Below are 23126 nucleotides of genomic sequence, written 5' to 3' on the forward strand. Positions count from 1 at the left end.
GCACCCTCAATAAGGATTACTTAGTCATAAGGAAACCATTTTCTTCAGGAAAAAAAAAAAAATCACATGCCAAACAACCAAAGTGAAGGGGCCTCCAGTCTTCAGGGTATTCCTGGGAATGTGGAATGATGGCTGGGGAGCGATTTCTTCTCTAGTACCTTAGATAGGCTGGAGAAACGGTCCTGTTTCAAAGAACAGAAAAGCCATGAAAGGTCTCCAGCATCGTGATGGAATTCCTGAGTCACACCAGCTCCCTCCTTGCCCACAGGCCAGTGAATAGCTACTGCCAACCCAACAACTACTTTGCCTTTTTCTGCACAGAAGAGCAAAGCCTGTTTTGCGATGTTGGCTTTACTCTTGAAAACACATATCCTGTCTCACTCGGAGCCACAGTGTCGTGTGGACTGTATTTCTTTACCTCTCCTAAGTAGTCTATTCTTGTGTGGTTGTGCCTGGTTTCTGGTAACAGCGGGGTGAGAAGGAGTGGAGCTGATTCTCTCTTCCTCTTTAGATGGGCTACAGCAAAACTGGCCAGAATGCACAAGGCATCCTCACGAGGTTGTACAGTCGTGCGTTCATCGTGGCGGAACCAGATGAGTCCAGTCGAGTAGTGTTTGTCAGCATTGAGATCGGCATGGTGTCCCAACGACTCAGGCTGGAGGTAAGTGATTGAGGTGGGAAAGAGATGACGTGATTTAAAGGCAAAGTCTGCAGGTGAACATGACAGTAACTAAGCTCTCGTGGTTTCACATCCAGTGAGTTTCTACTACCCTCAAGGTTAGAAGCTCTTGACAATCCAGCAGATGATCGAATGGGGGGAATGAGCCTCATTCCACGCCAAGTCATCTTGGTCAGAACCTGCTTTCCATGCTGCTGGTCGCTCACCGTCATTATTAATGCTATTTTTTTTGCAAGCTTATTATGTCCCAGTGACTTTCACATACACGCTTTTGTAATCCTCCTTGTTAGAAGTCTGAGAGTGCCAATTAATCACTAACCCTCCCCTCGAGTTTTTAGACAATTAAGAATAGATGCAAGGAATTAAAGAGAATTAAAAAGCAACTCTGAAATGAGGTTGGCCGTAAATTGCTGAAGTTGGGTGAAAGGCACATGGGGGTTTCATTATACTATTCTGATGATTTTTGTACATGTTTAAACTTTTCCATAATAAAATTTTAAAAGAATACAACATTAGCACTCTTAAACTCTAAACTGTTTTGTAGAATATGGCAGGCTTTTCTATGATTTTTTCTGCCAATTTTGACCATGTAACCCACCTGTGGGGAAAGTTGAGCTTAGCAGAAAGGTGCATAGGAGGTCCTGGACAGGCAGCTTGTAAGATGCAGAGAGCGAGTGGGGAGGGAGAGAGAAATAGTTATAGACACATGGACTTCCAGGTGTCTCTCTCTCAGCCAATTTCTAGACCCTGATCTGGTTATATTTTCTGCAGGGATCAGGTCACAGAAAGAAAGTGTATTCTTAGTATCTGCTCACACACTTACAAATGTGAGAAAGAGGAGAGTCTGGAACATCTAGAATAATGACCATTAAATGTCCATTATTCAGTGTCATGTTCTATCAACCTCACCAAATAAACACTTTCTCCTCCTGCGGTGTGAAGGGGCCAGGGAGAGGGATGATGAGAGGGCCTAAAAGCATTTCTCTAATGTCACCCCCTCACGAGGAGTAGAATGTAAGTCTCTCCCATCTATGGAAACATAAGGAGCAGAGGATTAAGTACTTGCCCCTCACCTATACTGACAACAAAACTGTGAGGTCAGCCTGTTGTTATCCCCATTTTGCAGGTAAGGAGACTGAGTCTTAGAGAAGATTAAGTAACTTTCCCAAGTTCACACAGTTAGAAGAAGGTAGAGCTGGTTTCTGAACACATATATGCCTGACACCAGCGCCTACATTCTTAAAAGTGAGGTCATTCTGTTATCTTGGAGAGCATTGATCACCTGCTTTTTGTAAGACACTTTGTTAGGCACTTCAGGGGCACACAGCTAAGTGAGTCATAACACATGTTCCTATGAGCTCAGTACCTAGTTAGGGGATTGGAGGAAGGACTGTACCAGAAATACGCAAATAACTGTAATTTACTGGAATAAAGGACAGTGATATATTAGTTATCTATTCATGAGTAATAAATAGCCCCCCCCGAAATAGGGACTTAATTAATATTTGTTGTTTTATCTCACACTTCTGTTGGTGAGGAATTCAGAACTGGCTTAGCTAGGTGGTTATGACTTAGGGTAGCTTGCAGTCGAGATGCTGGCAAAGGCTGCAGTCATCTGAAGGTTTGACTAGGGCTAAAAGATCCACTTCTAAGGTAATTCACTCATGTGGCTACTGACAGTTCCCCCACTGTCCATATCCTCATGACAGAGCGGCTGGCGTCCCTTATAGTGTGTAACTTAAAGGAAAGAGCAGGGATTTTCGCCCACTCAGTAGGTTGTCTTTTCGTTTTGTCAGTGGAAATATTTGCAAATGATATGACCGATAAGATGTGAATATCCAAAATATATAAACAGTTCATACAATTCAACATCAAAAAACCACAAACAACCTGATTAAAAAATGGTCCGAGGACCTGAATAGACATTTTGCCAAAGAGGACATGCACATGAAAAGATGCTCAACATCACTGATCATCAGGGAAATGCAAGTCAAAACTACACTGTGATATTACCTCACACCTGTCAAAATGGCTATCATCAAAAAGAACACAAATAACAAACACTGGCGAGGATGTGGGAACCCACATACATATTGGTTGGAATGTAAATTTGTGTAGCCACTGTGGAAAATAGTATGGAGGTGTCTCAAAAAATTAAAAATAGAACTACCATATGACCCAGAAATTCCACTCCTGGGTATATATCTGAAAAAAATGAAAACACTAATATGAAAAGATATATGCACCCCCATGTTCATAGCAGTATTATTTACAGCTGCCAAGATGTGGAAGCAACCTAGGTGTCCATCAATAGATGAATGGATAAAGAAGCTGTGGTGTATATACATATATACAATGGAATACTACTCAGCCATAAAAAAGAATGAAATTTGTAACAACATGGATGGACTTGGAAGCTATTATGCTAAGTGAGATAAGTCAGAAAGACAAATACTGTATGATATCACTTGTATGTGGAATCTAAAAAATAGAACAAACTAGTGAATATAACAAAAAAGAAACAGACTCAGATATAGAGAACAAATTAGTGGTTACTAGTGGGGAGAGGGAAGAAGGGAGGGGTAATGTAGGGTTAGGGGATTAAGAGGTATAAATTATTATGTATAAAATAAGCTACAAGGATATATTGTACAACACGGAATATAGCCAATCTTTTATAATAACTATACATGGAGCATAACCTTTAAAAATTGTGAATCACCATATTGTATGCCTGTAACTTATGTAATATGGTACATCCACTATACTTTAATTTTTTAAAAAAAGAGCAGGGAAGAAACCACAGTGCCTTTCATAACCCAGGCTCAGAAGATGCACACCATCACTTTCACCCTGTTCTATCCTTAGAAGCAAGTCACCAAGTCTAGTTCACACTCACAGGTGGGAAAGTTATACTTCACCTCTTGAAGCCAGGGGTATTGAAGAATTTGTGGACATACAGTACTTTAAAAGTACAACACAGGGATTCAGGAAATGGAAACTAGAGGAAAATTCAAAGTGGAAGTGACACTTGAATGGGGAGAATTTTAAATGGTTGACATGGGGAGGAAGAGCTATCAAATCGAGGGGACAACATGGACACAGAGAGGCACAAGGGAGAAATGTAGATGTATTTGAAGAGACAGATTAGTTCTATTAGGACACATGTAGGCATGTAATTGGAGATGTACCTGGAAGGTGTGTTGGTCATAATTTGTAGGGTCCTGGGATGCCAGGCTGTTTTTAATTTTGTGGGTGATGGGGATTCTTAGAAAACTTTTGCGTGGAGGAGTGATGCAAACACAGTTGTGCTTTAGGATGATTAATCAGACAGTGATGTTCGAGGTGGATTGTAATAGACTAGAGCTAGTGGTGAAGACACAAATTGGCAGATTCCTTAAATTAATATCAAGGCTCTATTGATAAGAGTCCAGTGGGAAAACAGTAATCACACTAGGCATTTCAAACAGGGGATTTAATATGGGGGAATTTTACAAGGTGTTAAAAGGCTGAAAGAACTAGAAAGGGAAACTAGCCTTGCAGGAGGGATTTAAACTTTGCCTGGCCATTTCCCCTATACTATGTAATGCTGGCCTAAAAGTTTTAAACCAATGGGACAGCAGTGAGACTATATGGTGGTAAAAAGTCAAATTAAATGCTAATGAGATTTGGGGATGAATTGGCATAAAAGCTAACACTTGACATAGTTCCTGTGACGAGTCAGGTATTGGTCTAAGTGCTTCATATATATTAATTCATTTAATCCTCCAAACAACTGTATGAAGGAGGTACTATTATTATGTCATTTGACAGACTGGGAAACTGAGTTGCAGAGGACCAAGTAACTTGTCCAAGTGTACGCAGCTAGGAACTGTCCAAGGTGGGATTCAAACATTGACATCTTCCTGCCAGAGCACATGCTCATTACCATAGCACTATACTGTTTTTCTGAGGAATCAAAAATGGTTCTGATTAGGAAATGGTGAGGTCATTAAGTAGAAATAGAGTCAAAACAGACACTTTGGGGTGGAGGGGATAGCAGGTTAATGTATTGGGTTGTAGACCACTATGAAGTTAATACTGCGCACCATTTAACCATCTCCTCCTATTTTTACTTCCCCTTACAATCTGAGACCCAGAGGAAAGACCTATAAATGAACCCCCTTACGTATCCCAAGTTAATCCAAGGGGAAAGTGTGAAAAATAAATGTAACTAAACTAGTGCCATTAAACTTATTATAACATCTGGTTTTTTTTTTACATCTTTATTGGAGTATAATTGCTTTACAATGGTGTGTTAATTTCTGCTTTATAACACAGTGAATCTGTTATACATATACATATGTTCCCATATCTCTTCCCTCTTGCGTCTCCCTCCCTCCCACCTTCCCTATCCCACCCCTCTAGGTGGTCACAAAGCACCGAGCTGATCTCCCTGCATAACACCTGGTTTTAGTCAGATTCTCTGTCTCAGCTTTGAGATTGATGAAATTTCCAGCATGGAATAAAGATTAAAGAAGATCCCTGAGCAGTGAGGCAGGGCAGGAAAGCAGAATGACTTTTCTAACTCTTTCTATGTCATGTTCCCAAGAGTGTCAGCAGTAGGAAATGGAATGGAAACTGCAGTTGAAGAAGTGAGCGATAGACATTAATGTCACTTCTTTGCTCTATGTTAAAATAGCCCTCCTTTCATGAAGTAGGAAACATGCTACTTATAATGGCTATTGGCAGGTATTGTTATTACATGACTGAGTTTTTAATTTTTTTCTTTTTCCCCAGAAGTCCCACATGTCTGACTTCATATCAGAGACTGTAGTTTAGGATAAGATTTCTGTAAGCTGTTTGTAGTCTTTTTCTATTGTTTTAAAATTCAAGATTCATAATTTCTATGTTTTCAAGAGCTTGATTCTTGTGTAAACCTGAAAAAATGCACTGAATTCTAAAAATCCTAATGCTACAGTTCTTTAGGAATAAAAATGTGTGGGACAGGGAGCTCTAAAGTTGACTGGCAGTTCCTTCTTTTCCAAGACCTTCTTGTCTTGGTTACAGAATTGTAAGAACATCAGCTTTTTTTTTTTTTTTTTTTTTTGCGGTACGCGGGCCTTTCACTGTTGTGGCCTCTCCCGTTGCGGAGCACAGGCTCAGGACGCGCAGGCTCAGCGGCCATGGCTCATGGGCCCAGCCGCTCCGCGGCATGTGGGATCTTCCCAGACCGGGGCACGAACCCGTGTCCCCTGCATCGGCAGGCGGACTCTCAACCACTGCGCCACCAGGGAAGCCCAGAACATCAGCTTTTGACTTTAGTTAAGCTTTCATGGTGTCCATTCATTGATTGATTCCCCTTCTCCCTACAGACATTTCTTTTTCATGAAGCAGTAATATTTACTGTGTGAAAGAGTATGTAAGAGTGATGAAGAGTTGGGGCTGGAGTTAGGATCAAACAGAAGGAACATGGAACCTTATGGGGATGGAGAGTGTGGGCTGGTAATGTTGGTCTAGTTATATCCTATTTCCTTTCCACATTTGCCTGGTATTACATGGTTGCTCATGTGGGTGTGGCAACCTAGGAATCAGTGTTTGGGGCATGGAGAGGTTAATGAGGCGTGAAGATGGTTTGTAAGATCTCTTTCCTGATTCAATGGCCATGTGACTTAGAATGAAGGTGGTGGAGCTCTTCACCTAAAATAGAAAAGGTTGAATGGATGTCTTGATGCATTTTCAGTATATAGCACACCAGTTGCTGCTGCTTCCTTATGTACCATTGGTGTGCTGGAACTGGCTTGTACCAGCTCGTGAGAGCTGATTGTTAAATACTTAGGAACTTTGTGAGTTAGTGGTTAAACTTTTGGTAGCTTGAAATTCACTATGGTGAGTGTATTTGCGCCACAGAAATTGACAGATGATACAAATGAGGGCTATTCTTTTTTCTTTCAGAGAAACAGTTTATCAACATACTACTGTCTATACCATACTCAAGGTGGACAGCATTGCTAATCAAAAAAGGCACTCTTTTGGGACTTCCCTGGCCGTCTAGTGGTTAAGATTCTGTGCTTCCACTGTAGGGGGTGTGGGTTCGATCCCTGGCTGGGGAACTAAGATGCTGCATGCCTCCCCCTCCCCCACCAGAAGGCACTCTTTTTTTGCTAAGCTGAGATTTGGATTCAGAATCCTTCTCAACACACTGCTTTGGATAGCAACCACCCATGAATAGGACTGAGTGCATGAGATGAGTAGTATTTGCCAGCTCTGCCATGAAAGAGTTTCCGCCGTTGTCCCTGGTATTAGGTGACAGTATCTTACACTGAGGAAGGTTGCCTGGGGTTGACACTTTTGCTGGAACATTTTAGTAATTTTTGACATGAAGTCAAGGCATCTTCCACAGAGAAACCACAGTAATACCAAACTTTAGTTGCAGTTGATTAAAGCATAATCAGATATAGGTATTCAGCACTAATGTAGCCTTTGAAGTCAACTATACTTCAATAAAAAACAGAAAAAAAAAGCGCTACCCAGCAACATCACTAATTCTTTCTTTTGTTTTCTTGATGTGTCTGTACCACCCCAAACATTAATTATTCATCTGGATGTTCATTGATTAATTCAATGAACATTTACTGAGTCTCTTTGGATTAGGTATCTATTGCTGTACAGCAAGTCATCCAGAAAACTCAGTGGCTTAAAACAACAATAATCATGTATTAGTGCTCAGGATTTTTGTGGGTTAGGAATCCTAGAATGGCTGGGTTGGCTGATTCTGACATATTAGAACCACAGTCACATATCATTACTTTTGTATCATGAGGTTGAACTTGGATGTTGGCTGGGGCTGAGGTTGTTTGAAGCTTGCCTGCGTCTGAAGGGTCACCTTCTATGGTTGTTCACCAAACGGCTAGCAAGTTAGTGCTGACAAGATGGTTCCTTTCCACATGGGCCTCTCCACAGGATTGCTGGGGTGTCCTCAGTGTCCACAGTGGGTGGCTTCCCCAGGCCAATAAGTGTAAGTGTCTGGGAATATTGAGTTCTTCATTTTGGGAAGTGAGGCAGTAAAGAGGACTTCGCACTGCTCCTGAGATGCTTTCCCCCCTGGTATTGCATGACCAGTTTGCTCTCTTCAGTTAAGCCTCTGATGAAAGGTAACATCTTTGGGAAGATCTTTCCTCACTAACACCTATCATGTTCTTTTGCCTTACCTAGCTATATTTTTCTTCATAGAGTTTATCACTGTATAATATAATATTGCATATTTATTTATCTTTCCCTCGCTAGAATAAAAACTTCTCCAGGGTAGGGACCTCATATGTCCCTAGTGCTTAGAACAGTGTCTGGAAATGAGCAGGTGAGAATACTGGTTGTATAGTTAGACTTGGATATAGACTCTGACTCTGCTCTTTATTAGACCTGTGGGCAAATTATTTAACTTCTGTACATGTCAATGTTTCCAGCAAAAGATAAGATTAAAAATACCCACCTCTTGTTGGTGTTATAGAGATTTTTAAGTGACATGATGTATGTAATACTTAGCATTGTGCTTGTACACAGCAAGAATCTATAAAATGTTAGCGACTGCAATTATTGTTGCTGTTGCTGTTACTGAGATGATAAACTCAAGCATAGAGTGAAAGGTCACTTGACAGGGATGTCACTGATATGGCTCAGTGGTTAGACTCATCAGCGCTTTTTCTCAGGCTATGCTCCTATGTTATTCCTCTTCTTAGTTTGGTTTTGTTTTGTTTTCCTTTCTTAAAGGTCCTGAACAGGCTGCAGAGTAAGTATGGCTCCCTGTACAGAAGAGACAACGTTATCCTGAGTGGTACTCACACACACTCGGCTCCAGCAGGATATTTCCAGTACTCTACATTTGTGATTGCCAGTGGAGGATTTAGCAATCGAACTTTTGAGTACATGGTTGCTGGCATCATGAAGGTAGGCAAGGGACCCCAGAGGACCCCAATGTTCTTTAGCATTGCTTACAGTGTTTTAGGAGTGGTGTGGTGTGATACGGAGAGTCCCTATAGGATCTCGGTCTGAGCACAGTCTTAGCACCTACTTCCCTTTCTCCTTTTTGACTCCCTTGTAGCTTCTGGTTCTGAGCTGTGGGATGCTAGTCCTGAGGCGCTGATTGATTGGGAGAAGAGGGTTCTATGGCAGTAAGCCTCATATGGTCACCCAAAGACACAGAAAACATTTTGTATCTATAACCCTTATAAATTATAGGGTCCCACATAGTCAGTTCTCTGCGCAAAGTCACTTGAAAAGAAATCCACCAAGGGACTCAAAGTAATTACAAATAATTTCGAGCCTTCCTTGTATTTCCCAAAGAGCATAGAAGGGGATCCAATTTACACCACACACCCTCATTTCTCAAGTCCTCTATTGCAGCTCTAGACTGACGTGGGGCTCTGAACTGATACCCTCAAACTCTTATCCCATTCCTGGTTTGGGTAGCTTTTACTACTCTCTCCTGTCTTCCAGGTAATTATTTTCTCTCATAGAATCCTTGCTAATGTTTTCTTCATTCCTTTGTCTCTCAGATTTTGTCTCTCTCTACCTGTTCTCATAAAATTACCACCATCCGCCGCCCCCAAATCCAGGGATCCATCTGGCAAAGGAGGAAATGTCTTTACAACAATGTTTTTCAAAGAGCAAATAACAGTCTATGAATGGCTTTATGAAATCAATTTCATACGTTGTGATAAGCTTTAAAAAAGGAACTAAAAGAGACTGGAAAATAACATAATGCATGACACACAGGGTATAGTTTGTATTGTGAACTTTTGTTTTAGGATACATATCTTGATGTGTATTGAGTTATGATGAAAAATGTATCAATTACTATATTTCTCAGTCCAAAAAGTTTGAAAAGCTCTGCCTTAGAGGGTGTGAGCAGGAGGATGGAGAGTTGTAAGGTCAAGTCTCCCATTTTGGCCATCTGAAATGGCAGACAGTTCCTGACTTGGCAGTCCTGAGACACTCAGGTCGTTCCCTATACACAGCATTTCCTCATCTCAACCCGGAAGGTCATGTCTGTTACCCTCAGAATGACACCAGCTTTGTGGTTCTCCAGCTTTCATCCCTTAGCAGGGACAAGTTGGAGACAAAAGAAATTTTCCACAGGGTTCTTCAGTTTATATCAACTAAGTCTTAATGCCCACCAGGATTTCTAACTTTACTTTTTTTTTTTTTTTAACGTATAGAGCATTGAGATAGCACATGCAAATATGAAACCAGGCAAAATCTTTATCAATAAAGGGAATGTGGATGGTGCACAGATCAATCGAAGCCCTTCTTCGTACCTTCGGAATCCACAGTCAGAGAGAGCAAGGTGAGGGTGTGATTATCTAGATAAAATCATGTGTTTCCTTTAGGAACCAGCAACAAAATCTAAGAACAGGGTTGTAACTTGATGGGTATGGTGAGATCCTGAAAGGGTATTAAAGCTGAAATAATTTAAAAACATGCTGATAATCTAAGACAAGCAGAAATAAAAAGAGAATGCAGGAGCACAGACCAGCCTATGCACATGTCTTCCCCCTTTGCTGGTTGTGGGAGTCAGATGTGAATGTTTGAAGGACTCTGGGCTTTCAAAGAAGGCACAACTGTGGTCTCATCTTAGCTTTATCACTTCCTAGTTGTGTAACCTTTAGAGATCCACTTAAATCTTAATTTAGGGGTTCTCTGCTTCTCATCTGGAAAATATAAAAATGTGCATAACGTATATTTGTTTGACTAATGAACAACTCTTTCAAGACGTAAGACATTATGCCAGCAAGACATAAAACTGGCATAATTGAATGGGACAACTAAGGAAGCCCATTATTTTTTAATTTTTTATGTGATGAACGAGGTTTGTGACAGAAGAGAAGTACTTGGCTACTATAGCAGAGTAAAATAATATCGCAGTTCAACTTGACCACTTGACATTTCATATTTGTCTCTATATTTTTTAAAAGATTTCAAAGGAGTTGATTTTTAGAAAATATAATCTGATTTCCCTTGAAAGGACATAAAAGAACCCTTTAAATTGTAGGTCAGGAATGCTTTTGATTTTGCACATTCCCTGCTATTTTTAAGAGATTTCACTAAAATTTAGTATGAGTAGATATTTCAAAGACAAAACCTTTTTTAAAGAAATAATATATGCTATATAATATTGCATATTTTACATAAAAATGTATATTTCATCTCCAGTTAGCTGACCTAATGCCCCTTTGCTCACAGTTGCAAATCATTTCTTTAGCTGAGAAATGAGATCCTGGATGCAGTTTGTAGAACTAGAGTGTCAGGGAGCCTTGCTTACTGAGAGTCATTTTGGTTTTGGTTTTTGTGTCAGCTACTGGCTGAGGGGGTCATGCATGAGGGCCAGGCTCTAACCTAGAACTCACTAAGTTCCTCTGTTTTGCTGACTAGGTATTCTTCAAATACAGACAAGGAAATGGTACTCTTGAAAATGGTAGATTTGAACGGAGACGACCTGGGTCTTATCAGGTACTCTATTTACTTAAAAAAAAAAATTTCTGTTTGAATGATTTTCCTTAATTACAGGGGGGAAAAAGAGACCAGAACAGTGACAGCAGAGACTGAGAATAAGCTGAGTGGTTGAATCATATCTGGGGTCCGGCCATGGGCCCTCACGCAACGTTCTCAGCATCCCAGGGCTTAGTTCCTCACCTGTAAAACAGGACTAATAAAAGGATTATGTGAATGAGGGATCTGGGTGAAGAAGTTTAGCATAGCGTCTGACATATAATAGATTCAGTAAATGCTAGTGGTTTTTACTGTATCAAGATCTCATATGGTGGTAGACAATGATCTCTTGGAAATGAGAAAACAATCTGACCAACCAGCAAGTGATTATGGGTTTGAGGTTATTTCCCTGTGCTTTTCTGAAAGGATTAAGTCTAATGTAGGACAATGCCAATTAGTGATAAAAGCAGAACCGAGACCACCTAACAGAAGCAGATGAGGCAAAATTACATCTTGGCACAGATTTTAGCTCCATTTTGTACGTAAGGAAACACATGAATTTTGTTTTCTTTGACAAGAAAGCATTTGCATTCACGTGTGATTTTGGTTGCTGCAATTGAACTGACTCAGGAATTGTCTGGATGGGTAACAGTTTCAGACACCTTGACCCGTGGACTTCCAAACTGACACAGAAATGTCCTAAGGAAGCGGATGATAGCACGTAGGTGCAAGAGTCAAATGGCTTGTGTTCATTCTGGGCTCTCATTCTTAGTGGCTGTGTGACTTTGGTCAAGTTCCTTAACTGCTGTGTCTCAGTTTTCTTACTCTAAAATTGAGGGATAAAATGAGTCCTTAAATGTTGATAATAACTGTTCTTAAAGGGGGTAGGAGTCTTCCGGGGGATTATAAAATATCTAAGTAAAATTTCTATGTGAATAAAATTAAGTAAATTGAAAGTAATACGAGGTGAAGAAAAACATTGAAGACTGACCCACAGTTCAGATACTAGGGTTGGTCCTATAACTGGGTAGAGAACAGCATGGTGGTAAGGAGTTTGGGTTTTAGCATTTAGGTTTTAGATATAGGTTTTAGGACTTGAATTCAAGCCCCAGCTCTGCCCCTTCCTAGCCCTGTGGCCTGGGGAAAGTAATTTATCTACTTGCACCTCAAGTATTTTGTTTGAAAATGGGAATAATGATACCTCATGGGATTGTTTGAAGATTAAATGAGATAGTGCATACAAAACTCTAGTTCTATGCCTGGCATAAAAAGAGTTTAATAATTTTAGCTAAAAGGTAAGTAGTAGAATAACATTCTACCTCTTCTAAAAATGCCATTATTGGCATCTCAGAGTGCTTGAAACTCTTAGCATTCGTGTTACTTCTTTGGGGTTAAAGTGAGGTCACTAAAAATTCCCTGATAGAATAACCTTTATTATGTGGGTTGATAAAATAGGACTCATTCTTTGTTTACAGTTAATTCATCTACTGATTACTTGCCACCTAGCATTTAACTCAATAGGCTTTCTAAATGTCAGGCATGCAACTGTGTGCTTGGGCTATATTATTATGAATAAAGCATAGTCCCTATCTTAGTTTTATAGGCTAGTGTGGTGATCTGGGCAGGAGACAAGAGACAGACAGACAAATGATCATAACATAATCAGATGGCCATCAGTGCTGTCACCTGGGCATAAATAAATGCTGTGGGAATTTGGAGGTGGTAGCACTGAGCTCTACCTGGGGGCATCGTGAAAGGCTTCAAAAAGGAAATGACACTGAACTGGACCTGAAGGAGCCATGGGAGTTCTCATGGAGCCGTGAAAAAACTGCATTGTGAGGCCAGATTATGGGCTTAGGTCAAGGAGTGGCTGAGAGATGAATCTAGAAAGCTAACCTACCTCTTGATTTTGGATCACTTTAATGGGGAATTTGGTAAGGAGACAGGATAAGGACATGTATGTATGACTAGTTAGAGAATTCGCAATTTGTTAGGAGAAGAAAGTGCCTTTTCCCTTATAGTTTCTACTTAACTCTTGGCTGAATAACTGAGACCATTCATGATTTCCTTTTTTAAAATTTTATTTTAAAATTTATTTTTAATTTTATTGGATTATAGTTGATTTACAATGTTGTGTTAGTTTCAGGTGTACAGCAAAGTGATTCTATTGTACATATACATACACTCGTTCCTTTATTTTTTATTTTTTTAACATCTTTATCGGAGTATAGTTGCTTTACAATGGTGTGTTAGTTTCTGCTGTATAACAAAGTGAATCAGCTATACATATACATATGTCCCAATACCTCTTCCCTCTTGTGTCTCCCTTCCACTCTCCCTATCCCACCCCCCTAGGTGGTCACAAAGCACCGAGCTGATCTCCCTGTGCTATGTGACTGCTTCCCACTAGCTATCTATTTTACATTTGGTAGTGTATATATGTCCATGCCACTCTCTCAATTTGATTTAGTTTCTGAATCATTGAAGAATGCCAAGAGGACACTCAAAGTGCTATTTTGGGGACCAGATTCTCTTTGCTTCCTTGCATATAACTATATAACATATCTGGCAGTCCCAGGGTCAACTGTCAATGTTATAACAATGCTTTTCCATCTGCTGTGCTTAACAGCCTGCAATAACTTTCTGCTGTTTCTATAGCCGCTGTATATTATCCTTGATGAAATTGCCCCTGCAATTGCCTCTTGTTGCATAGGGATAATTGCTCTTTGAATACAGTAAAAATGATCCAAAGTGTAAAGTCAAATCTGGGCTGCTAAGTAACTCAGCCACCATATGTAGGTACCTGCTATTAGGTAGGATGCCAAGGTATGAGGAGTTTAGAAGCACAGAACCTCAGATTTGCAGAGCATGAAGATCATCGAAGTTTAAACCTCAGCTGAGGCCTGGAAAGGTGATGTGACCTGCCCAATGTCGCAGCCAAGACTATTCTCTTCACCCTGAAAACCATGTTGAAGTTCAAAATTTATTCCTTGCTACTTTCATTGTTGTTTTCATTTCTTCATTCAACAAGTCTGCACCAGACACCTACTATGTGCCAGGAAGGGCTTTCCAGTCCTTGGAATGATGCATTTCCAGTAAATGGTCATAACGTCAGGAGTCAAATACCTGTGTCTGTGCTCCTTGAGCAAATCCTTTAAAATCTCTGAGACTCAGTTTCCACATTTCTCAAATGTAGATGTAACATCTCTCCACATAGAGATTATTATGCATTCATTCATTTATTAAATATTGTGGAAGATGTGTGTCATGAACTGAACTAGTACTATACAGATACACTGAGAAAAAAATTGGTTGTGGTTCTTATAGAACTTATAGTCTACTGGTGGAGACAAAAGGTGATCATATAGTCATACAAATGCATGTATAATTATAATTGGGTTAATTGCTAAGAAAGGAAGGTATGAAGAGCTATCTTAAAGGGACTTGACCTGGTCAGGGAGATTGGGAAAGGCTTCCCTGAGGAAGAGACAATGGAACTGAAAACCAAAGGAAGGGTAAGAATTAACTGGCAAAGTGGGGGGTAAAAAAGAACATTTAACACAGATGGGAAAACATGTGCAAAAGTCCTGTGGCCTGTTTGAGGTGCTGATAGTTCTGTGTGGGTGGAGTGCGAGGACAGTGGGGCATGGTGTTGTGAATTAAATTCAGAGGTAGAGATTAGATGCCATGATAAAGATTTGGGTCTTTAAACAAAGGGGAATAGAAAATCACTGAAGTGTTTTCAGCTGGGGTTGGGAGCTGGGGGCTCTTGAAGGGTTAGGAAGAGTAGTGACTTGAGGGATGAAAGAATTATGTGCATGAAACTATTCCATAATCCATCAAGTCCTCTACAATTGTAAGGCCAACATTTGCCTCACTTGATCTGTCTATAAGGAAAATATTTCTTTTTGACTGATACTACTGTATGAAAAAACAGTAAATGATTTTTCTCCAGACGTGGAGAACATGTTTGGGATGTTCTGTATTAAAATATAAGCTGTGTGGCAGTCACAAAATTCACTTAGGGAGATTCTGGAAGGCACCTCAAAGAAGGAGTCTGTGGAGTGGAGTTCTGGGAGATCCTGATGTAGTAAGATGCTATGGAAGGAAGAAACGATGAAGGGAGAAAACAAAACAGGTTTCAAATATCTGTACCAAGAGAAGAATCACAGGGGTGGGCAGATAATCTGAATGGAGGCTCTGGGAGTGGCAGCTGGGAACACTGACTCATTTCCTCAACTGTGGTGCAGCCGGACAGGCTCTGTCTCACTTCTCTTCCTTTCTCCTATCTTTTCCCGTCTGCCAAGTTTCCTTTCTCAAGTTTGTAGGAGTGGCATGGACCCTTCTTTTTTTTTTTTTCTCACCTCATTAACGCTTTAGGAGTCAGTATCGCACGGCTTCCTTCAGAGCTGGAAGGAAGGTCTGAGCAGATTTTTGAATAATTTCTCTATTGTCTTCTGTTTTACACATTGCAAATCCTTTTATTTTTACAGAAAGGGGTTATCCTTTCAAGGCACATTTTCAGAAGACAACAAGGGGCAGTGATTTGTGCAACCTATTTGAATAATTTATGTACACACTTAGAAAAACCCAATTTATGAAATTAATTCATTCGAATGATACTGACTTATGGAACTCAGTTTGAGGGGGGTGTGTGTGTATAAATCTTCTCTATGATTTCTGACTATGACTTCTTGAATTATAATTTCTAACTGTTTATCCTCTATGGCTCTCTATTCTCCCCCCTACATTCTCTCCTCAGTGTACTTAACCCCACGCCGAGAGCAAATGTGGAAACCTCAGTGACTGCCTTTCACCAGCCATTCTTGACCTTTTCTCCATCTCATCATCATGTCTTTATAAATACCTTCTCCATTAGCCTTCGCTCTGGTTTGTGAAGCCCCGCTCTGTTTCTACATCCTGAATTTCTCTTTCCTATTCTGCCTCTTCTATGTTGTTGTGAAGCTTGACACCGTCTTCTTGCTCCAACTTTCCTACCAGCTTATTTGTGCTCTCCCTTTTCAGTGCAGTGTAGGCCTTGGTTATGTAGTGAGTTTTCGTTCTGTGTCTAGTCCATGCCCATGTAAAGTGAAGGTGCTTAAAAAGGGCTTTCTGATGACGAGGGTGATGAGAGTTGACTGATAGCAGAGATTAATCATACTTGTTAATTTAAATTGTCCCAAGTTTAGAAACCAAAGCTGTAAAAGCCAGCTGTCATAACTAGCAGAAGACATTGGACTTACTTTCCAAAGTCAACCATGGTTAATATTCAGGTACATTTTCTTCTGCCTATTTTCCTATGTGGAATGTATGATAAGAAATAAACATGACAAAAAGTCATTCTTTCAAGGTAGATGCTCTCTTAGTTTCATATACTATGGGTACTAGAAGCTTTAAAATACTATAAAAAATATTAACAATGTTATCTCCATGTATCTGAAGTGCTTTTTATTTGTTTTTGTAGTGATTCTCTTTATACCTAATAATAAATTTTTTGCCTCAAAAATCTGTGTATTTTCAGTTAATATAGCTAACTCAGCTCTCTGTAGGTTAGAATATGCCATGTATATTTTTTCTATCATTTTCTTTCAACTCTTATTTGTTCTTACATTTTAGAAGTGTCTGTTATGAATATCATATAGCTTTATTTATTTTTTTACTCTGATAATCTTCATCTTTTAATGAATGAATTTAGTTTATTTTTATGAATTATGATTATTATGTATCTGGACTTGTCTATATCTCTTCACTTTGCTATTTATCTCACTTTTTCAGTGCTTTTTATTCCTTTTGGGATTGATAGACTAAAAAAAAATCTTTAAATGGAAAATTACAGTTTCCAAAGATGGTGGCAACAATAGCGCTTACCTTATGTATTCTATACAAAGTGACCTTGCCAGTCCCCTTCAAGAGTGGAGATTTTTCCAGCCCTTGAAACTTGGCCAGCCCCGGGACCACTTTGATCAATAAAAGATGAGAGAAGTGACACTATGCCAGGGCTGGCAAAGTTGTTTTTTAATAGACTTTATTCTTTAGAGCAGTTTTAGATTCACAGCAAAATTAAAGTACAGAGATTTCCCATATACACCTGCCCCCAAACATGCACAGCCTCCCTCGTTATTAACACCTCCCACCAGAGTGGTACATTTGTTACCATCCATGAACCTATGCTGACAGGTCATTTTCACCCAGAGTCCATAATTTACATTAGAGTTCACTCTTGGTGTTGTACAGTGGTTTTTAAAAAATCTTCCTTTTGTTCGTGTATTTCCTAAAATTTCTAAGGTGAACAAAAATAACAATTTAAAATCATCTGGTAATCCTGGGCCTCAATAACTTCTAATATTTTGTTATATAGCCTTTCAGACCTTTACCTAATCATGTTTATTTTTCTTTATTTTTTGAAAATGACACTTTATTGTATATACAATTTGGCAACTTCTTCATTTACAATTACCTTATGAATATCTTTCAGTGCTACGTAGTATTTTTTATTTTATTATTATTTTTAACATCTTTATTGGAGTATAATTGCTTTACAATGGTGTGTTAGTTTCTGCTTTATAAAAAAGTGAATCAGCTATACATATACATATATCCCCATATCTCTTCCATCTTGCGTCTCCCTCCCTATCCCACCCCTCTAGGTGGTCACAAAGCACCGAGTTGATCTCCCTGTGCTATGCAGCTGCTTCCCACTAGCTATCTATTTTACATTTGGTAGTATATATAAGTCCATACCACTCACTCACTTCGTCCCAGCTTACCCTTCCCCCTCCCCGTATCCTCAAGTCCATTCTCTACGTCTGTGTCTTTATTCCTGTCCCACCCCTAGGTTCTTCAGAACAATTTTTTTTAGATTCCATATATATGTGTGGGCATACAGTATTTGTTTTTCTCTCTCTGACTTACTTCATTCTGTATGACAGACTCTAGGTCCATCCACCTCACTACAAATAACTCAATTTCATTTCTTTTTATGGCTGAGTATAGACATTTCTCCAAAGAAGATACACAGGTTGCCAACAAACACATGAAAGAATGCTCCACATCACCAGTCATTAGGGAAATGCAAATCAAAACTACAATGAGGTATCACCTCGCGCCGGTCAGAACGGCCATCATCAAAAAATCTACAAACAATAAATGCTGGAGAGGGTGTGGAGAAAGGGGAACCCTTTTGCACTGTTGGTGGGAATGTCAATGGATACAGCCACTATGTGGAAAAGTATGGAGGTTCCTTAAAAAACTAAAAACAGAACTACTATATGACCCAGCAATCCCACTACTGTGCATATACCCTGAGAAAACTATAATTCAAAGACTCATGTACCACAATGTTCATTGCAGCTCCACTTACAATAGCCAGGACATGGAAGCAACCTAAGTGTCCATCGACAGATGAATGGATAAAGAAGATGTGGCACATATATGCAGGGGAATATTACTCAGCCATAAAAAGAAATGTAGTATTTTTTAAATCACCATTTTAAAATTGTTGTATAGTTCCATTATATGTATGATAATGTACCAAACAAATCACCAATCATTTGACATTTCAGTTTATAGCTTTTTTCTATCATAAAGTACACTGTGCTAAGCATTCATGAGCAGATATCTTGTATATATTGCCAATGATTTCCCTAAGCTAAATTCCTAGAAGTGGGGTTGCTGAGCCAATAGAGGGATATTAGTTATTACAGCTTTTCTCATAATTTGCCAAATGGTCCTCTGGAAAACTTGCTGGTTTACACTGCTTCTACCCAAGCATGAATGGAGCGTTGTTTCCTGTGCTCTTGCCAATTTTGGTATTAACATGAGACCCAAAAAAGCCAAATCATTCTTGTTTTCCTTTCAATTTCTTCAGTTCCTGGGTAGGCTGAATTAAAAAAACTATTCTTATTGGCTACTTCTTGTTTTACTTTTGTTGATTACTTAATCATACTATTTGGGATGCAAGAATTTTGATTGCAGTAACTTAATGAACTTAATGGAATCCACCCAAACCAGATATCTCTCCAGTAACATTATTGAGAGGGTATTTTTGTTTTTTTTTTCATCCAGGACTTTTGAAGAGAACAAAATGAGTAGTTGAGAATGGACATCTCTTCTCTTGAGCAGAGATGGTAGAAAGGTTCTCCAGGATGCAGGCCACCAAGTTTACCTGTAACTTTAGAAGGGGTCCTCTGGCTACAGCCCATTGTCCTTTAATCTGAGTAGTCTGGTCTGGAGTCATTGCTTCTGCTTGTTTCAATTCAGGTTGCCCTTTGGGTAAAATTCCAGGCCTAATAACCCTTACAGTATAACCCTTATACAGTATAACCAGTATAATAACCCTTACAGTATAACACGATGCAACACCCTTTGCTTTCCTTTTCCCAGTAGTCTGTAGTGGGGTGAGGCCAGGAGGATGGTAAGGCAAGTGAAAAAGTGGTGTATTAATTCGGTGTGTGTTAAGAGGTGTTCATTAATGCCAGGCGATGCAATAGACCATGAAATTCCAGTGGCTTAACACATTAAAGATTTTAATGTGCACATTTCCCACTCATGCAAAGTCTAATCAAAATTGGGTGGTCCTTCTTCACATATGTTATTGGTCAGATTCACATGCCCCACCCTGCCAGAGGGACTGGGAAGGAGAGGACACGTTGGTATTTTGTAAGCCCTCAAGTCTCTGCCACAAGAGGGCAGCGTTTCCTCATTTAATTATTTAAAGCTCATATTATATGGGGTGAATATACGTGTGCTGAATACACACATGCACACGTATCATATATTTTAATTTTGTGTTTATCTTATGAAACACACATATACACAGGGCTTTGGATATCTTTTTCCCTTATAGTCATCATTACCACCAGCTGCAGCAGTATCAAAATCAGCATCAACATCATCATAGTGATGATTTATTCCATTCTTAGCACAAACCAGTCTTTGTGCTAAGCACTTCAGATGTTTTTGTTCCTTTAATTGTCAAATGCCGTGAGGTAGATAATACTATTATCATTATGTTACAGATATGAATACTGAGTTTCAGATAGGTTAAGTAACTTGTGTCTGATTCCAGAGCTCTTAGCCACTAAGACATATGGCCTCTATATTAGTTTCTTAGGGTTTCCATAACAAAGAACTACAGAATGGTTGGCTTAAAACAGCAGAAATTTATTCTCTCACAGGTCGAGAGGCCGGAAGTCTGAAATCAGGGTGTTGGCAGGCTTGGTTCCTTCTGGATGCTCTGAGGGAAAATCAGTTCCATGTCTTCCTCTTAGCTTCTGGTGGCTGCCAGCAATCCTTGGCTTGTAGATACATCACTCTGGCTCTGTCTTCATGTTCACATTGCCTACATCTCTATCTCTGGGTGTCTCTCTGTCCCTTTCCGCTTGTTATGAGGACACTAGTTGCTGGATTTTAGACCCAACTTAAGCCAGTATCATTTCACTTGATCTTTACCTCGTTTACACTCTAAAGACCATGTCTAAATAAGGTCCCATTCTGAGGTTCTGGTAGATGTGAATTTTGGGGGAGACACTATTGAATCCACTACAGCATCTTCTATTGTATTTGTCCAAAGGGCTCCCATGTTATTACACATCTTCATGAACACTACCTTTGAATGGAGGTACAATATTCTCTTCCCCTGTTGGTGGGCACTTAGGTTGGAGATGGCCACACCTAGCACATAGGACTCGGTGCACAGCACACAAAGGCTCTCCCTTCTCTGCGCTGACTAAGGTGCCTCGTTCGGGGAGCTGAGAGGGGGCTGGATTTCAGCCTCCACTTACCCCTTTGCCAGTCACCTTTGTGCGGAGCATGACCTCCATATGAACAGGGAGGCTCAGGTCTGAGAGAATGGAACCAGGGATGGGTTGTTACTGTTTTAGAATATTTAAGAAGCTCAATTCTGCATTTGACTTTTCTGCTTCAGAATAGGAAGTACACAATGTCTGAATTGAAAGAGACACTAGAAAATGTCTCAGTTACATAGGAGAGAATAATTATACTATTCTGTATTAATTTGCTGTTTAGTGATTCACAAAGCATAGTTGAAATCTGTTTTTCAGTCTTAGGAAACAGGGATCTAGAAAGTTTAGCTAACTTTGCTCCTTATAATGATAAGATCTCAAATCTCTTGACTTTCCTCAGCACCTCGATTCCATCATGCTGACTCAAGTAGAGCCCTGCCCTAGCCCTGACATAATCATTATTTTAAAAAGTTTATTATGAAAGACATAGTCATCCTTTTATATCTATATTCTAACTTCTTTTGAAACTACCTAAACCTTTCTTCCTCTCTCTTGAACTTTGCTTTGATGAATACTTTTTGACCAGATAAAATAAACTGTAAGTAAGCATTCTTAAATTAAAATGACCACTTTTCTGCCTATCTTTATAAATATTCATCTCTTACCAAAGTACTTTGGTTGCTGTGACAAGCCTGATATTTTTATAGCATATATTTTAAAGGGCAGAGAAGGAAAAACAGTATCTTCTTATTCTGAAATGCAAATAACTTTTTTGAATACATTTTTTTTCAGTTTTGTAAAGAAAAAATTCAATTAATTTTCTATGGTCTAAAATAAATGAAAATAAATAAATAAGAATTCAAGCCTATAGTCTAATTAGAGACCAAAATTCTTAGCATTTGCTTTCGCCTAGCTATTTATTGTGGTTCCTTGATGGTAGAGAACACACCTGATCCCTCTCTATGTTCCTTGGGGTTTAACATAAGGCCAACCACATACTTGGTTATTAATACATTCATATTGATTGAATGAATGGAGCAACCTCCATCTCTCCTTGCCCTCATCCATTCTGCTCTGGTCATGCTGGTTATCCAGTCTCTGAACACACTGCACTCCTTTCCATCTCCGTACCTTTGCTACGAATGTCTTTTCTCCAGTCATCCCCTTGCCAAGTTCTTACTCATCGTTTTTTTCATTTTTTTTTTAATCTTTATTGGAGTATAATTGCTTCACAATGCTGTGTTAGCTTCTGTTGTACAACTAAGTGAAACAGCCATATGTATACACATATCCCCATGTCCCCTCCCTCTTGACTTACTCATCTTTTAAGACCCAGCTCAAATGTCACATCGTCTGTGAAGCATTTTTCAAGGGTAAGATGATGCCTTGTGCATCTCTATGTCCCCAGTGTCTGGCACAGAGTCAGAGTTAACTAAATGTATATTGAATGAGCGATTGAATGAACAGAAGAGACAGAGCCCACATCCCATAGCAGATAAGAACATGGGCTTATGGTCTGACAAACCCAGATTCATAGTCCTGCTTCTTGACTTACAACTCTGTGACCTTGGTCATGTTACTTCATCAGTCTGAGCCTTTGTTTCCTTGGTTTGAAATGGGGATAAGGAAAGCATCTGACTCAAAGGGTTCTTGTGAGAATAAAATGAGAACCTATATATAAAGTTTTTCACCCAGTAAGTACTAAATGATAGTCTAACATTGATAGAATTGTTCGGTGGGTTTCCTTTGATTGCACTGGAGAGGTTGCATCTGGCTGACCTCAGTGTGACCATGTTGGAAATATTTTGGTTGGAGAGCCTTGGAACTGTCAAGGCCACCACCTCATTTTCCTTCCAAACTAAATGGAATAAAACTACAAAAAAGCGTATTTCAACTGACTGGAAAATACTAGTTGACTAGAATATCCCTTGGCACTTGAGTCTTAGGAGAAAGAGAAAAAACCACAAAAAAGAAACGAATATAAGGGTTTTAAAACATATAGAAACCTTGCAAGTAACTTCTAGAGAATGACCTTAGAACTGCCTTCAATCCAAACTTCTGTACCTTTGCACCGTGGCAAATACACACCTTGGGGGCCGAATGCAGCCTATAGACTGGTGATTTGGTCTAACACTATTAAAAAAAAAAATTGAAAAAAATTGAAATGGATGAAGGCCGTCAAAAAGTACTACAAACTTCCACGTATAAGTACTAGGGATATAATGTACAACATGAAAAAT

The 23126-nt window shown here is 39.4% G+C and overlaps 1 protein-coding gene across 3 annotated transcripts in view; it reads left to right on the forward strand.

Annotated features, from left to right (window-relative positions):
* LOC132439838 (putative neutral ceramidase C) overlaps positions 1 to 23126 on the forward strand; it is a 125091-nt gene that overhangs the window by 52125 nt on the left and 49840 nt on the right. For all 3 annotated transcript variants that reach the window (XM_060034559.1, XM_060034558.1, XM_060034560.1), the window contains 4 exons: positions 512 to 661; positions 8426 to 8602; positions 9874 to 10001; positions 11087 to 11164. In XM_060034559.1, coding sequence (XP_059890542.1) covers positions 512 to 661; positions 8426 to 8602; positions 9874 to 10001; positions 11087 to 11164 — 533 coding nt within the window. The remainder of the gene's footprint in view (positions 1 to 511; positions 662 to 8425; positions 8603 to 9873; positions 10002 to 11086; positions 11165 to 23126) is intronic.

The sequence above is a fragment of the Delphinus delphis genome, chromosome 16 (genome assembly GCF_949987515.2).
Source record: "Delphinus delphis chromosome 16, mDelDel1.2, whole genome shotgun sequence".
Taxonomy (NCBI): Eukaryota; Metazoa; Chordata; class Mammalia; order Artiodactyla; family Delphinidae; genus Delphinus; species Delphinus delphis.